Genomic DNA, 16,364 nt, shown 5'->3' on the forward strand with positions numbered 1-16,364 from the left:
TTGCCTATTCCTACATCTCATTGCTCTCATAGGCGTGATGCTCTTCTCTCCCTGCAGTGACCCTCAAAGCCTTCTCCACCTTCATTTGACTTGTCACTAATTAATGACCAAATGAAAAGCACCCAATCCATCCTCCATCACTAGCGCTGCTCTGCTCTTTCTCTTTCGTCCATCTCAGGTCTCCTCCTCAGATCCTGTCACCGTGGAAGTTCCCCCCAAGAGCCCTGATGGGAGTGAGAAGTCTCCTCAGTCCAAGGAGCTACTGACCAGTAACACGGCCAGCACCCTCTGCATCAGCTCCCGGAGTGAGTCCGTCTGGACCAGTGCATCAAGAAGCAAGTGGGACATATACCACAAGCCCGTCATTGTTGTGTCTGTTGGAGCAGCCGTCTTCCTCTTTGGGATGGTCATCACCAGCCTGTCTTGCATCCAAATCAGGAACAAAAACATTTACAAAATGTGTGGCCCGGCTTTCCTGTCCTTGGGACTGATGCTCCTTGTTTGTGGCCTTGTCTGGATCCCCATCATTCGGAAGAAGCAGAAGCAGAGACAGAAGTCACAGTTTCTGCAGAGCCTCAAGTCCTTCTTCTTTAACCGCTGAGGGCAGCCCATGACCTTCCCAGGAAGTCTTCCCTCCCCTCTACCCACCTGTGTTGGTTAGCCATAAAAAGAAACATGTTCTTGTACTCTCCTAGAGGATTTCATCCCAGTAAGTCTCTTCCCTACAAGTGAAATGCAATGTACCAGTCTCTCACTGTACCATGTGAAAATGAACTTTGTATTTCATCCAAGTAATCCCAGAAAAAAAGAGAGCAGGATTTTGCAGCTAGGCCCAGCAAGGTAGCCCGAGCTCCAACAAGCAACCCAATGTCATGTATTGGAAAAAGCAAAGCTCCTAAGTAGCCTGGCTCCGCCCAGTAGCTTCTGCAAGATACATCAGCAGAGAGAAGCCAGCTGACTAGAGTGTGAATAAAGCTGGGTGTGAACATTTCTGACTGTAAACGGCAGCTCAGACGCAGAAACTGGGAGGCCAGAGATGGTTCATCCAGAGACAGTGGAGAGGAGAAGCAGGACAATGTAGTTCCAGGCTACTTTTTATCAGAGGAGGCCACCAGAAGAGGCAACACACATCAGCAAAGCTTAGGAGGACCAGATGTAATGCCCATGGTCTGGACTTTCCTGTCATTGAGCTGTTATGACAGCTGGCTGAGACATGGCTGCAAACTGGAGCTCACTCCTTGCTCAGGATGGAGCATGCACAAGCCTTATTTATTGCTGCAAATGGTCAAGGCAAGGAGCAGTGTCACAAGCAGCATTTTTTTCTCCCCCCTGGCAGAGGGTGTTTAAGAAAGGCTGTTCCTCCAGGCCTGCAGAGGCAAAGTTGTTTTGCAGCATCTCTGCATTTGCACTAATGTCTGCCAGAGACACCCAGAAACCCGAACCATCAGCCTATTCGTGCAACCAGAATTGGACCACAGGCAGGTGAGACTGGTTTGTTATCTCCACCATTCTGTATTTCTGCCTTTAATAAATGTGTACCCTGAGGCAATTCACCAAGAAAGGCATGGATACTTTCTGCATGGTTTTTGCTTTGATTTTATATTTTCAGCAGGCCTGATTTACTTTAAAAGACAAATTTGAAATGCAAATTCTCAGTCTGAAGAGCTGGTCTCAGTCTGGACAGCAGATCTGGGTTGGTATAAATAGACCTATAATGTCCGGCTCCTAATTTTGGGTTCAGGCACTGATGAGACTCTGATTTTTCAGAAGTGCTGATGCAGGCTGGATCCCATGGCAGACTTCCATCAGCCCAGTGAAAGTCCCAAGCAGAGCAAGCACTGGCTCAAAGGCCCTGACACCTGCTGTGGGATGAGGATGTGGTCAGTGCTGATCAAAAGCAGAAGAGGAACACAGAAGAGGAGACCCCACCAAGCTCCTCTTTGTTGTCTGCACCTCTGCAGGGAAGCCGAGGCAGCCCCATTGCTCTGCCAAATGCTGTGGGAGGAAGAGACACTATCAGGGGGTGCACTGAGAGAATTTGCAATGTGTTCGCTCTTTGGTTTCAGACAGAGAGGATATGATAACCTCCATCAACTGCTGATGAGAGGAAGCTCATGTAAGCCCTCAGGTTTCTGTAACCCAGTGTCCCACATCTGCCAACAGCTCCCAAGAAAAGCGCAAGGAATGGGGCATGCAGACAATAGTCCTTCTCCTGGTTTATGTCCACCTCCCAGCTCACAGCAGCTCAGAGCGAAGCCAGATGTTGCTCCAGACCACTGTTTAATGGTCACTGATACAGCTAACATGCCCAGCTCCTCCTCGTTTACCCACTTTTTCAAATCAGTTTGCACTTTTAGGTTCCGCAACATCCTGGAGCCAACAATCCCTTCAAGCCCTCTAATTTGCCAGACAGGCTGGAAGCTCTGCATAGTATCAGGAGACATGGCAAAAGCAGAGGGTAACAGATCCTGCTGCTCCAGGCCAGCAGGTGCCCAGCAGGTCAGCTAAAAGGGAGTGTTCTCTGTAGTCAAGGATCATGAAGCTGTAGCTGTGGGAACTGTGCTCGGGGCCAAGAGTTGATTTCCTGTGGGGAAATATTTAACCTCCTCCTGGTCATCTCTGGCTGAACTCCCTGGTATCTGAAATCAGTGCCACCTCAGCATCTTTGCCTGCAAGTATGGTCCAAGGTGCCTTTGACCCACAGCCTTCAAGTGGAAGCATTTGTGCTACAATTGGCTAACAGAATTAACCAGAGCTCAGGCTCACCTTGGCACTGCTGCCAGGCTCCCACTAGTATATTACCAAGGCTGACCAGTCCCATGCACCTGGAGATCCCCTTCACCAGTGTTGGGAGAACTTGAGGAAGCAGCTCCCAGCCTGGCAGCTGACACAGCTGGATTAAGAGTATTCAAGAAATGCACATCCCTTTGCCCCAGGCTCAACCTGGCCCTGAGTTTTGTTTCCTGGGTGGTACAGATGTGTGTCCCTGACCAGCCAGTGCCAGGTCCATGAATGGGGTGTACAAGGTGTATGATCTAGCACTGGACCCAGTAAACCTCCATTTGTTTCTCAAGCCATTCATCATGCCGTGCAAGGTTTTGCTTGTTCTTGCAATCCTGACTTGGCACTAGGCAGCAGTCTCTATTGATTTAGCTGCAACGGGCAGAGGACACTCACCTAAAACTCCTACTTGGGAGACAGCTGCAGTCAGAAGAGCAGACAAACATCAGGACTCATGAAAGGGAAATCACGGAGTAACATGAAGAGCATCACTAGGTCCCAGCTGGCTCCAGCCTGCAGATCTGGTCACAGACAGATATCTTAAAGCTGCACAGTCTGGAGAAGGCACCTGGGAATGTTCCCTGCTGCAAACAGCTCTGCTGTGGCAAGAGGCTGCTCAGCCCAGGCTTGCTGTCCAAAGGGATGCAACAGGAGGACTAGAAGTACCAAATGGCCTGGAGAGAGGGAGCAGGGGTCCTGCTCTCCATGTCTCACGACCAAGGATAAGGAGATGGTCAATGAAATGTAAATATGATAAGAAGTCACTGAGACCAAGAATCTAATGGGATTCCAGACTGGTCATTTATAACAAGAATATTAGGTTTAATTAAAGCAAAACTTTCCCAAAGGACTTTCCCATTGCTGCTCTGGTCTCATGTCCATTGTTTTGTGCCTGCTGGTAGAGAGGGGAGGCTGCATTATAAGGTGTTTGAGATAGATGATGGTGTGGTATCCAGGGGCCACCATGCAGGGGCTCACTCAGGACATTGGGAGGGGGAAGAGTGGGACTGGTGCTGCAGCCACGGGCGATGGCCATGTGCCCTGGGTGAAGGTCTCAGGTGTGCACATGTACTCAGTGGACACTTCTGTTGAAGTGTGAGGAGCACATGGGTGGCACGGGAAAGTGCCTGGCAAGAGGATGGAGCATGCCCAGGTCAGGGTAAAGGCAATAGCCCATGGATCAGCAAAGCTTGCTGAGAGGAGGAGGGGGATTTATCAGGTGGTTCTTGCCATTTGCTGCCCAGATCTGTAGGGGGACAGTTAACTGAAGGGAAAGCTAGATTAACAGCTTGAAGATCAACATGCAAATGGAAGTCCAGCAACAGAGTGGGAACTCTCCACTTTGTTGCACAGGGTATAAATGCCTGCTTACTGCCAGGAAGTTGGGTGGATTTTGCATTTCCACATGCAATGCAAAGACCTCCCAGCACTGGGAAATGCACCATTCTCCTGAAGTGAGAGAGGCTCAACTAGAGCAACTTAGGGAAACAGATGCAGGGTATCCTGGAGGCTGCTCACAAGGGTTTCATTAGGAGCTGACATAAAGTGTATGCCCTACTGTGGCCCAGCAAAAGTGTGCAGGGCTGCTGAAAAGTGAAATCCTGCCTTTGTGCTGTGGGACCGGTGAAATTCTACATCCCACTGACAAGGGAGGCTGCAGATGCAGGGGGTATCCTTGGGTTCAAAAGGGCTTGATGGACAACAGATCAAAAAAGAGACAGCAGAAGCAACAGAGCGAGATGTGCCCTCTAACTTCTGTAACATAACAGTGGTGGATGTTGGGGATCTTAGATTCCATGGGGATCAGATGGCAGCAAGGGCTGGGCTCATGTGCTGTCTCCTCCTGCCACTGCTGGAGACAGCACTGGGCTAGAGGGACCTTTGATCTGACCATAGGGCAGTTCATGTCTTCAGGTCATTCCCATGCACTCACAAAGCACTGTTTGACTGCTCCCCAATATTCCCTTCTACTCACGCTGAAGCCTGTTTGAATCCTGGTGTGATGCTTTGGATCAAACCAGAGAAAACCATGTTTTAAGAAAATTATTCAGCAAATATAATTACGTCTGGTCCTCATTAAAGCAAGCTTAGATGCGATCTGCCAGCTTCCCTTGTTCTATAAAAAGAACAGGAAATCCATTACAAAATTCATTATCTCTGCAGAGCAGTTCAAAGAGGAAATGTTTCTCCTGCATCTCAAAGGTCAACCCCCCAGCAAACCTGCCGAGCAGGCTGTCCTGCCACGTGACACCCTGCTACAGGATGCCTGCAACAGCTTCTTCATTCCTGGGCTTTAATAAAAGTTAAACCTGCCCAAAGATACTGCACACCTGTGTTGCATACCCCTCTCTGAGGATGTAAATTGTGTTTTACCCACTTTGCATTAACTGGATTCATCCCTGGTATAATCTTCAGATTTCTGAAGCTGCTGCTGGGAATTGCACTAACACTAACCCCCCTCCTCTGGGGTATAAATGATTTAACTGTGGAAGGAAGCAGGTGACCACCTGTGTCCATAAGCGCACATATATTCCCCTGAGCACTCCCACCACTCATTCCTGGAAACAGCTGAGGGCTCAGGGGCCATGGGGGGCTGATAACTCAAGTCCCTGCTGGGTTGTCAGCTTCATGCCTGTGTCTGGATATTAGCCAGGCCACCAGTTCAGCGTGCACCCTGAAATGCTGCTGGTGCTTCTTTGCACCCTAAGGAGCAGACGACACCGCAACGGGATGAACTGCAGTAGCCCATCCTTTACTCAAAGCCAGCAGCAACCCTTCCCTGTCCTTAATGAGCAGTAATGAGAGTAATAACTTTCAGAGGACTCTCAATGCTAGCAGTGAGTTTGAAACCTTACGAAAAAAAGAATCCTTCCTATTTTCACACTAGGTCTTAGGCACACGGAAACTATTAAACCAGCTCAGACCTGCATCTTGGCACTGCTGAGAAGGGGCAGGAAAGCTGCAGAGGCAGATGTGAGCAAACATGCCCCAGCTTTGCCCCTTAACCTTGCTAAGGGAATGCTGAAGTGGGGCTTTCACCCAAACCATGTCAGAGACAGTAAATCTGGTTATTTCTCACTCAGATGTGATACTGCTGTGACCTGCGTGTTTCCAGGGGAAGAAATGTCTCTGGCTGTGCAGTCACCCAGAGCTTCCAGGCGTGTGTGTGCAGACCCAGGGAGAGATGAGACTTCCTCTAGCAGGATCTGGGTGTTGCAGCAACAAAAGTAGTTGTGTTTTTTCTTCTTTTTTTCCTTCCACCCAACCGGAATATCAGGTTGCAACAGAAGTCAGCACCAAGAAGGAAAATGTTTACTTCCAATGCTCTGACCCAGGATATTCAAAGCTCTGCTCCTCTGCACACAGCAGTGTCTGGGGTAGGAAAACTCATGTTCCCTGCATTACGGGGTTTGCAGCAGTCATACCACCACAAACACCAAAGGTTTAGGGGCTTCAGAGATGTCAATCTCCTTCCCAGCCTCTCCTGTATGCATCCTTGGGAAGGAAATACCATGAATCCCACCCTGCTCCCTAGCTGGCTAGTACAGCCTGGTTTTAACTCATCCTGAATCCCCAGTCCTGCCACGAACTCCTGAACTGCTGGGGTGGGGCGGCTCCCAGGACACCAGCGAGAAGTGGTTGAAAATGTCCCCCCTGCCTCAGTTCTCTTGGATTCAACAACTACTTGGACCCCATTAGGGGTTACGAAACTTTCTAGTCCTTTCCATGCTGGAGAACCCTGGGGGTGGGACTGGGCCAGTGTGGGGGCTCAGGTCCTCAGCCATGGGTTGGGGTGGGCCACAGCCTGAAACTCTGGAAAGGGTGGCTGGGCAACTGTGCTCAGGGCAACCTGTGTCAACGTAGGGGTGTTGGTTAACCGTTATGGAAGGACCAGGGGGACCACCAGCCTGCCCAGCAAGTGCTTCCCTGGGTATTTGTTTAACCAGGAGCTTACTTTGAAGCTTCTGAGACTCAAAGTTTAAACTATCTAGCCTAAATTCCATCCCTGGGTTGCTCAATCCTTCTCCAGTCCAGCGATGGCCTTTCCAGCATGGGCCAGTCTGTAGCTGCAGGGCTCCATGAAGGCAGTTGGAGAAATTCAGCTACTCCACCTCCCTCTTGTCCTCGTAAGCTCTTGCAAGGGGATGCTGCATTATTTGCAGCCCTGCCATGACTCAGCAGCCCTGGTTGGAGCCTGCATTCACCTGGGGAGGGGGGGACCCAAATACTTACTGCTGTATCTGTGTCAGTGCAAGGAAGGTCCCTTCCAACTGAATTTCATAGCCCTTGAGCTGAGTGTATGTGTAATACAGCACCACATAACTCTGCACTGAATGCACACAAGTCAGTAAGGCTCTGTCTGTCCTGGATCGACGGGCAGTGATGCCCTGGTGCAGCTCTCCTGGTGATGGTTGATCTCTGGACAGAAGAAGCAGAGCCCTGGAGAGGGTCTGTGGGAGGAGGTGCCTTCTGCCAGTCTGCCCTGCCAAGCCTTGCTACCTCACATCCCTCTCCAGATGAAACATGGATCGCAGGTGCCTGTGGCTCCTGTGGTGCCCACAGAGGTGACCACTGGTCCTGACTGCCCCATAGTGCTGAACCATCAACCAGAATCTCCTGGGCAGCTCTCATAGATAGTTATGTATTTTGGGGTTTATAACTTTTTATGCTTGACCAGTCTTTGTGGTGTCCTGTTTGCAGCACTTCTCCCCTAATTCAGGGCCTGGAAAGACTTGGTTTTAAAGCAAAATCCTTGGGAACATTCCTCAGACTGTCAGATTCAGCTGTCATCCTCCAAGAATACACGTGTGATGAAGGACTGGAATTGTTGGGGTGTGGGTGGTTAATATTAAACTACTTTTTGAAGAAAACCTGATGTACTGCTTGGAGAGACCCTCAGTCAGTGTAGGTAGCTATGGGTGGGGGGAGGGGAGTAGCAGCATAGCCTGTCAAGAAAAGAGCTGTCAGGGGAGGCCGAGTCCTACTATGTATCTATCTATCTATCTTTCTATCCATCCATCCTTCCATCCATCTGTCCATCTGTATACCCTCCCCACACAGCTAAAAGCTGATTTTAATCCCTGAACAGTTAAGGCAGCCTGATGCTAATGGGTGCTGTGTGGTTTCAGCCCATGCCAGCCAGCCCTAGAGGTATGTACTGCAGTTGTCTGCAGCATCACCCACCACTGGGACATAGCTTTTCTTCTCCCTGCCAGTGGAGAGCAGGTTGGTTTATGCTGGAAGAGGGAGAGAGACTTTCGTCTCCTCTGCTCCTTCCTTCTTACCTCCTGCAGAGAATCTGTCTGCATCTCTGATTCTGGCCAAAGCTCTTGGAGGAAGTCTCAGCCAGGCTTGGCTCATGCCCAGCTTGCTGCCTCTGTCTTCTCTTTGTGGAAGGAATTATTTCATTGGAAAGTTCTTTCATGTCCTTTGCACTGGCAAATTATAAAGCTGAGCACCAGTATGGGAAGCATAAACTGTTTGCAGAGCTGAAAGTAGCTCAGAAAGTCCTTGGTGGGTGCAGGCAAGAAAAATGGTGGTTCAAGCCTCCAGGACTATCCCTGGACAAGGTACAAAACAAGGATGAAGGGAGGGAGATGGGAGCTTGGGTCTTCCATACTTGGTTACATGCTGGAATCATTAAGCTGGGGGATTTAAGGGAAGATGCAGCTCTGGAGTATGTCCTGCCTGATTTGGGAGGGACCAAAGGACTCAGAAGGGCATCCCACATGTCTGTGTATATGTGTCCCCACGGGATAGTTGATATTTTGGGAAAGGGTATCCAGGGAAAGAACTTGAAGGGAAGCTCTGCAGGGTTGTGGGCTCTTGATGTGTGGCTGAGATCAGGAGAGACCAACAACCCCAGAGCTGATGCTGGCATATCACAGGGATCGCTTAGGGCAGCAGGCTGGTCTCCTGGCATGCTTTTGTTGTCTCCAGCAGTGGTAGGAGCCATAAACCCCAACTGGCACAGAATCAACAGCCTCTTCTGCTGAAAGGAGGTCTCTCCGCTCTTCTGAGAAGATCAGCAATTACTGCTGACCAGGGCCCTGCAGGTAAATGGGAAGCAAGTCACCAGGCTTGCCTTGTGAAAGGCACTGGGTGTGCATGGCACTGCCTCTTCTACAACAAGACTCGGTGGCACCTCAGCCTGAGGGACCGAGGTGCTGGACCAGTGATGGCCCTGAAGGCTCCCAATTTAAATCCTCACTGGGAAAAGCTGTAGCCCCTCCTTCTGCCCAGTGCTGATAATTGACTCTGGCTTTCCCTAGTGGTTACAGACATCATTTAGTGCATGGGTTCCCCCCTCTGCTTAGTGAGGGCGGGAGGTTGAAGGTCTGTCTGTTTTTTCTGGCTGCTGTGGGTGCTCCCCCAGCCCTGGCTGGATCTGCAGGGTTTGGGGGTGTGGGGTGTCAAGCATGGGTCTGGTCTGCACCCCACCTTCCCCCATGCCTGAACCAGCCCTTAGGGTCCCCCATTGGGTGGATGTGCCCATGGATTACACTGAGTTTTGCACAGTGCCTGGGGTTGGGATAAGCCAGCAACCCACCTTCCAGCTCTGTTTGCTTTCTACCTCCAAATGTAGCCTTAACCCAGGTCTTTGAACTCCAGTGTAGGGAAGGGGTGGCTGGAAATTGCAGGTCAGTATAACCAGCACTGCCAGCATATTTCTCAGCTGTACCAACCTCAGCTCAACACGTCTGTTTGCTGGTCGCTTGTGCCAGGGAAGGAGCTGCTGCCCAAGGCAAGCAGCACTGTGCACAGCCGATTGCATCAGGTCTGCGGAGGAGCGGGCAGATAAGCTGTCCCTGGGGCACTGCTGCTGTTAGTGCTCATCAGCCCTTCGGCTGCTCATGGTGCAGGTGCAAGTCTAAGCCAGCTCTTGCCTGTTAAATCTGTTGCAGTGGTTTTACAGCGGTGCCTGCCAGCACCAGTGGATGCTGCCATGCAGGTCAGACATGGGCGCTGCCGCTCCTCCACTCCTGCCATGCAGCTCTGGCAGATGGCACTGCACAGGAGCATCTCCAGCTGCTGGCTGCTCCTGGGGAGCATTTGGAGATATTGCAGAAAAGCTTTCAACAGCTATGTACCCACCAAAGCCATGTGCCAGCCAAGGCTTGATGATGTTCACAAAGTTGGGAAGGGGGTGTTGGAGCCCCTCTGCACTGTGGCCTGGGTAGGCTGAGCTGCCTCTGGTCAGGGATGTGAAGGGCTCTGCAAAGTGTGAGAGTTTCTTTCAGCAGAGGGGAGCATGTGCTAATCCACCATGCGCCAGGACACTTTGAAGTGTTGTACTCTGTGGGATGCTTTCCAGAGAATCAGCATCACCAGTCAGGGCTCAGCAAGGAAGGAGCGCTGGGGGAAGGAGCCTTTCCTAAATCAATGTTATTCCTGTCCAGCCATGATGTCTGGGCTCCTTTCCCAGATGTTTGAAGAGGTACAATCACTCAGTGTCTATCAGTCAGTATTGGGGGCAGGAGGACCATGGAAGGGTGTGCTGTTTTTACCATTCCTCCCCAAGGAGATGTCCTGAGAGTTCAGTATAAATTGCTCTGAGCTTTTTTGTTAATTGCTCAAGGAAGGTCTTCCTACACTCAGACTTGGGAGGAGAGCGCTTGGAGAGCAGCTTCACTCCTGCAGCTGTTGAGTCCCACAGCAGAGACCCAATCCCAAAATGCTCCAACCCTGCATGGAGCTACTGGCCCTTGAAAGAAACCAGTCCCCTTGTGCCGGGTGAGGCAGTTTGCCCACCCCTGCCAAAGCTAAACTTGTCTGCAGCCCCTGCATTTATGGCAGCTTGAGCCATTATGACCACGGGCACAGCCAGCATTGAACTGTGGAGCTGTGGCTGGAGATCACTGTACATGAATTGCCCCTGGGTTGCTTAGTCAAAGAGCACCATGCTGCCCATCCATTTTCGCCTCATCTTCAGGCAGATATTTCACAAAAGCTGAGCCCATGCTACAGGGAGTTACCCAGGCTTCACTACAGGACAGACTTTCTGAAGGCTCCTTCTTGGGTTTGTCTCCACATGCTGCAGTTAAGTAAATACTGACTGAGTCCCACTAGCCAAAGGTTTTGTCAGACCACTTCCATTCGCCTGCTCAAATTCTTGCTGCTGCCGACTAATATGTAACTCAGGGAAGCAACATTCATTGTTCCCTGTGAAGAACTGGTTCACTCTTGCCACATACTTGTGCAAACCTGTTCTGGGCCAGCTCCAGGAACAAGTGTTTTCTGCTAATGTCATCTTTCTAGCTACAGCAGAACTGGGCTAGAAAAAGGCAGAATAGGTAGGCAGAGTTTTCTGCTTTTTTAGGTATCTTCGAATCAAAATGCAACTGTTTGCAGTTTTCTGAGCCATTAATTGGAGGTGAGTGAACTTCCAGAAACCTTTAGGTTCCTTTCCAACCCAGGGAGCGACTTTGTTTAGTGTGTCACATTTCCTTTTGTGCTATCACAGGCAAATCACTGCTCTCATGCACTGCTTGGCAGGGCTCAGCATCACTGAAATGCACCCAGATGAAAACCCTGCCTCCTACAGAGCAAATCCAAGCTGGACTGCTGAAATCCTCCTGAAGGGCAATACACGGTACTCACCTTGCAACGTCTGGCTCATGAAAGACAGAGACTGCAGTGGAAGGAGGCCTGAAGGAAGCCTTGTCTGCAGTGGTAAATACTGCCCAGGCCCCAGAGCTCCCCTGGAGGGACACCAGATGTAAGGGACAAGCCATCCCACCACACAGTGTTTCCTTCAGTGGGACAGGAGTTGCCACAGATATTCCACCCTCCAGAGTGGGGTCACTGATTCCCAGTTTCTGAGTTGCAACAACCTCCACAAGTTTTCTTGCTCTCTTCTTCCCTCCTGGGTTGCCCCAGGCATGGGATGCAGCCCAGGAGAAAACTTCTTCACCTGGTCTGGTGAGATCAAGGTGGCACCAGCCTTTTGCAGTGTGGGGCTGGACAGGCCTGGATTGATCTGAGCTCCTTGCATCAGACCCATCTTCCTTCGAACTGTTTGTTTTTGGAGGGTGTCACTGGTCTGAGAGAGATTCCTGGGGTGATGCCTACTCTGCCCCATGTGGCTAATGTCTGTTGGGATCAGAGACCAGGCTAGAAAGGACAGAAAAGGCTTGAGGCATCTTCTGGAGCTCTCTCACTGCAATAAAAACTGTCTGTCTAATCACCTGGAAGAACTCCCTGAAATTCAGTGAACAGAAGATAAAGACTTAGAAAAACAAAGGAAGTGGGAACTGGATACAGCTGTGGGAGCAAGAGGGGACACAGAAAAGGTCCTTCCTTTCAGATGGTGATGAGGCTCAGGCTCATCAGAAAACTGGATGGAGCAGCTCCATCATTGTCAATGCTGAAGCTCAGGAGGGTTCATCAAAATGTGGCTGAACTGGGGAGCAAAGAGCTGTAAACCTCTTTTTTCATCCTCTGTCCACCTCCACAATCACTGCAGTCCATTGAAAGAATACTACAGAAAAAGGTATCCACCCAATCAGCTGCCCAACAGCAAGACAGGCACTGGACATGGGGCTGAGCCGCACGTCACCCCTGGCAGGGCAGGGGTAAGGGAAGACCACCGGTATATAGGCAAGCCCAGCCTGAACTTGGGCTCAGGGTTCAGGGACTGGGGAAGCTCTGGCTGCTGAGTTCTGCGTGACTCCCCAGCTCGGGTCCCTGGGAGGCAGCAGGCACTGAGAAGACCACCAGAAACTGAAGGCTGGGTTTGGGAGCGAGGGATTTTTTTGGCTGAGCACTCATGAAGGCAGATTTCAGAGCATGTTTTGTGCAAACCGAGTGATCAGATCCTGAAAGAAGCTGTGCCCCAGCACTTGCCTCCAGCCTGCTGGTAATTAAGCCAGGGCTGATCCTGGACTGGCAAAAAGCAGATTCTCCCAGGCCCAGAGGGTGATAATGCACAGAGGAGATTAGTTATTTATTTGTGTATTTAAAAGCCTTAATTGTTCAGGGACAGAGGGAAAAAAAATTATCTCCTGGAACAGGCAGACCCTTGCGATTGGGAGGGAACAGCACATCCTGGAATAGGCAGTTTGCACAGCACTATCTGCCATGTGTTTGGAAGCGGCAGCCTGGATAAGGTTAAGAGAGAGGACCACTGGGCCATGCTGGGCAGCCTCCTCTGCTGTGTGCTTGCTATTTGTGAGATGCACACTGTGGGTGGCAGGCAGGAGCAAGGTGACTCTTAGCACCTGGGATTCCCTGGGCAGCAGAGGAAACACTCAGTCAAGGTAGGTAATGTCCCCAGTTCCCTCCAGACATCACCCCACACATGGCAGAGCAGTGGTGGGGCTGCCTGGGTGGCAGATGGGCCCTGGGTGCTCTGGGTTTGGCAGGGAGATGGGGGAGGACACTCCTGGTGCAACCCCTGGCATCTGCTGGAGCTAAGGCCATCTTCAGCAGGTACTCGCAACTGGGCACTGCTCCAGTCCCTGATGCCAACCTTGTGCCCAACAGCCCTGTCTCAAGGTTTGACATCCTCTGCATGACCAAGAGATAGGGCAGGCAGCTGCCACCCCACAGGCCATGCAGTGCTCGTGTCTTGGGATGGCTTTCCCAGACCCAAGGGCTCCCTAGATGCTCCACCTCCCCCAGACTTTCCCTGTTTGCCAAGCATGCACAGACCAGAGAGGTGGGAGAGGAAAGATGTGCCCAGTGTCACACAGCAACCTGGGAGTGGAAAGTGATACTGGCTGCTCAGAGACAAGCCAGGAGCTCTGGGAAATTCTGCCTTATTCAGTGATTCATCACTAACTTGCTTGATTCCCATTTTTGGCATGGGAGATGACATAGATTTTCTGATTTGTGGCTCTCCAGCAAGACCTGCTTTTTAGAGGTGTTGCAAGAGTGACATATTTTTGACACTCTGGACAAATTCCTGTGCCTCAGTTTACCTATAAAGAGAGGGGAACACCAATGTTTCCAGGCTGTCACCAGGATGTCACAGCCTGTGTCCTGCAGACTTTGCTGGGATCCTCACATGGTGGATGCTGCTCAAAAGTGACATGAGACCCCTCAGGCTCTCAAATTGAAGGAGCTTGGCCCATCTGTGGGATGGGTCAGGACCTTTTAGGCACCTTTTAGGCAGGCTGGGCATGATGCAGCTACACCCAGGCCAGTCACAGGGTAACCCAGCAGTGGGTCGCTTCCCCAGAGGGCTCACATGCATCGTGCAGAGAAGTGCGCCCCTGGGATCCACTCCAGGACTGGCAGAGGCAGGGCAATAGTAGGGCCATGAAACAGTTAAAGCAGTATCGTGTGCTCCCTCCCGATTGTTCTGCAAGGCGTGTTGTGACATTTGTACTTCCTCCTGGCAGCCAGTGAGCAGAGGCAGCAAGGGAGAGACTGCTGGGATGCTGCCAGCCCCTCTGCCCCTGCCCTGAGAGTCTCTGCTGGGGGACTCCATCATGGCCTTCTTCAAGCTTATCGGCCGCTGTGCTGTGATACTCCTCCTGGCTGTGCTGTGCGATGTGGTTGGGCTGATCATCCTCTTCCTGGGAATTTTTGCTCCACTAAGCTCCTGGGACTTCTTCATTTACTTGGGAGCATTGCTGCTCGCCTCCAGCCTTGTCTTCTGGATCTTCTGGTACACATTCAACATCGAGGTCCCCTTTAGGGAGCTAGGTTTTAACTAACCCACAGCTCCAACAAAGCTGAAATGGAAACTTGCACTTGGAGGAGCAATGTCACATGCTGGGAAGCTCCAAAGCATCATCCATTTGAAGAGCATCCAAAATGACCAAAAGGAAGGGCCTGCTCGTCCACACAGCATCACCCAGCCAGCTGAACCCTCAGGGGAAAGGTACCTACAGCTCAGTATGCTCACGGTTGCTTTGCTAGCGTTGAGGAACGCAGAGGTCTTGGCAGGGCAGCCAGACCTTCCTGCTGGTGATAGCCACTCTTCAGGAATAATATTAGATTTTAAAATGCTCTGGAATGGATTATTGATGGACAGGAACTTGGTCTTAATGAGATCAGCCTGTCTGAACAAATCTGGGGAGGGGGATTTTGGTGGAAATTGGAGGTGGCTAGTATCTGGGGTTTCTTTCCTCATTTCTTCCCATCAGACAATGCTGTGAGTTGTGGGTCCTAGAGAGCCACTGCTCGTGCGTGACAGCTTTTGGCTGCAGAGGGACAGGGAGCACGAGCATTCTCCCAGCAATACAGCCCGGGCAAATAGAGAAAGTCAATAAGAATAATCCAGATCCGGGCTGTCACTTTGCACCAAAATGTCTGTGTAAATGGCATGTGAGTGAGCAAGCCTGGCTGATCGTTGGCATACCCCCATCACACCAGTGTGCACTGAGAGGCTGCCCACATTGGGAAGGTTTTGCCAGAAGGGAACGTATTTCCAGCAAGGTAACAGGGAACAGTTTAAAACCAAGCAAAGGTTGTGTCACCAGGCACAAGTATGATGCCCTGTACACAGCCCGGTGACAAACGCTGAATACACAGAAATGCGGTACAAAGTACCATGTTTGAACACTGGCTTTGAGATTATGCTTTCTTAATCTTGGGCTGGTCTAGAACATGCCTGGTTTGTCTGGCAGTTGCCCAACAGGCAGAAAGATCAGGCAGCATGGACCTTGGCTGGGTTCTACAGCCTGGTCCCTACAGCACATAAGCAAGAGAGACCCATGCATTGAACACCACCCCCTGCATTGCATGGAGGGGCTGGTGGTGACATGGAAACATCCAGGTCAGCCAAGAGCTGCTACAAAGGGCTTGGTTTTGGCATCACCTATGAGCAGCAACACCATTGCAAAGCCTAATGGAGGCGGAAATGTCTGCATGTCGGGAGAGCACTGCTGCACGGATGGCATCCTGCCTCCTTCCCAGCATCCCAAGGAGATATTCCTCCCTGTCAGCACGCTGGAAAGGCTGGTGAAGCCAATTAGCCCAGGTTAATTAACAAGCAGCCCCACAGTGCTTAGAGCTGTACAGTACATGACAAAAGGATGATGACAGTAGGAGGATGCCCCAGCCGGGAGCCAAGCATGCACCCATGTACCAAGAGCCAACCCTCACCCCAAGGAGCTAACAGTTTTATAACAGTACATGAGACAAAGAGAAGGCAGAGATGGGGAATATGTCTCCCACTGACATGTGGGTGAGTATCAGAGCTGAGACCAGACTCACCTCTCTTCAGTTTTGGCATCTCAGCCAGGCCAGTGACCCCAGGCATGTACCTCCCAGTGCCTAACACAGGAAGATTGCCAAACAACATGATCCCCATCCACAAGTCACTCGAGAGAGATTTGCTTGCACAGTTTTTTATAAAGCCTCGCACAACTGGTGAGAAACATTTTTTTTAATTATTATTATTTACTGAGTTTTCTTTATTTCTTATCTTGTTGGCAGTCACTGTAAGAGGCAGCCAGGAAGTTTTCTCAACTCTCCCGGGAGCATGGAAGCTGCAGTGTGAGTCATGTTTTTTTACAGCCCTACACTTACCAGGATGCCTGGACCAGGAGTTCAGCTTTATCCTCCACCACCAGGTCTCAGGGTGCTTTTCCACCCATGTGCCCTTGGGACTACCTCCTTCAAGAATTTCC

At 50.9% G+C, this 16,364-nt stretch overlaps 1 protein-coding gene across 1 annotated transcript in view; it reads left to right on the top strand.

The window, feature by feature from the left end:
- PIRT (phosphoinositide interacting regulator of transient receptor potential channels) overlaps positions 1–601 on the top strand; it is a 95,709-nt gene extending 95,108 nt beyond the window's left edge. Inside the window, exon 2 of the mRNA XM_075720145.1 lies at positions 179–601. Within this exon, the coding sequence (XP_075576260.1) occupies positions 179–601 (423 nt within the window). The remainder of the gene's footprint in view (positions 1–178) is intronic.
- The last annotated feature ends 15,763 nt before the right edge of the window (positions 602–16,364 follow it).

Source organism: Pelecanus crispus, chromosome 12, assembly GCF_030463565.1.
Source record: "Pelecanus crispus isolate bPelCri1 chromosome 12, bPelCri1.pri, whole genome shotgun sequence".
Classification (NCBI taxonomy): domain Eukaryota; kingdom Metazoa; phylum Chordata; class Aves; order Pelecaniformes; family Pelecanidae; genus Pelecanus; species Pelecanus crispus.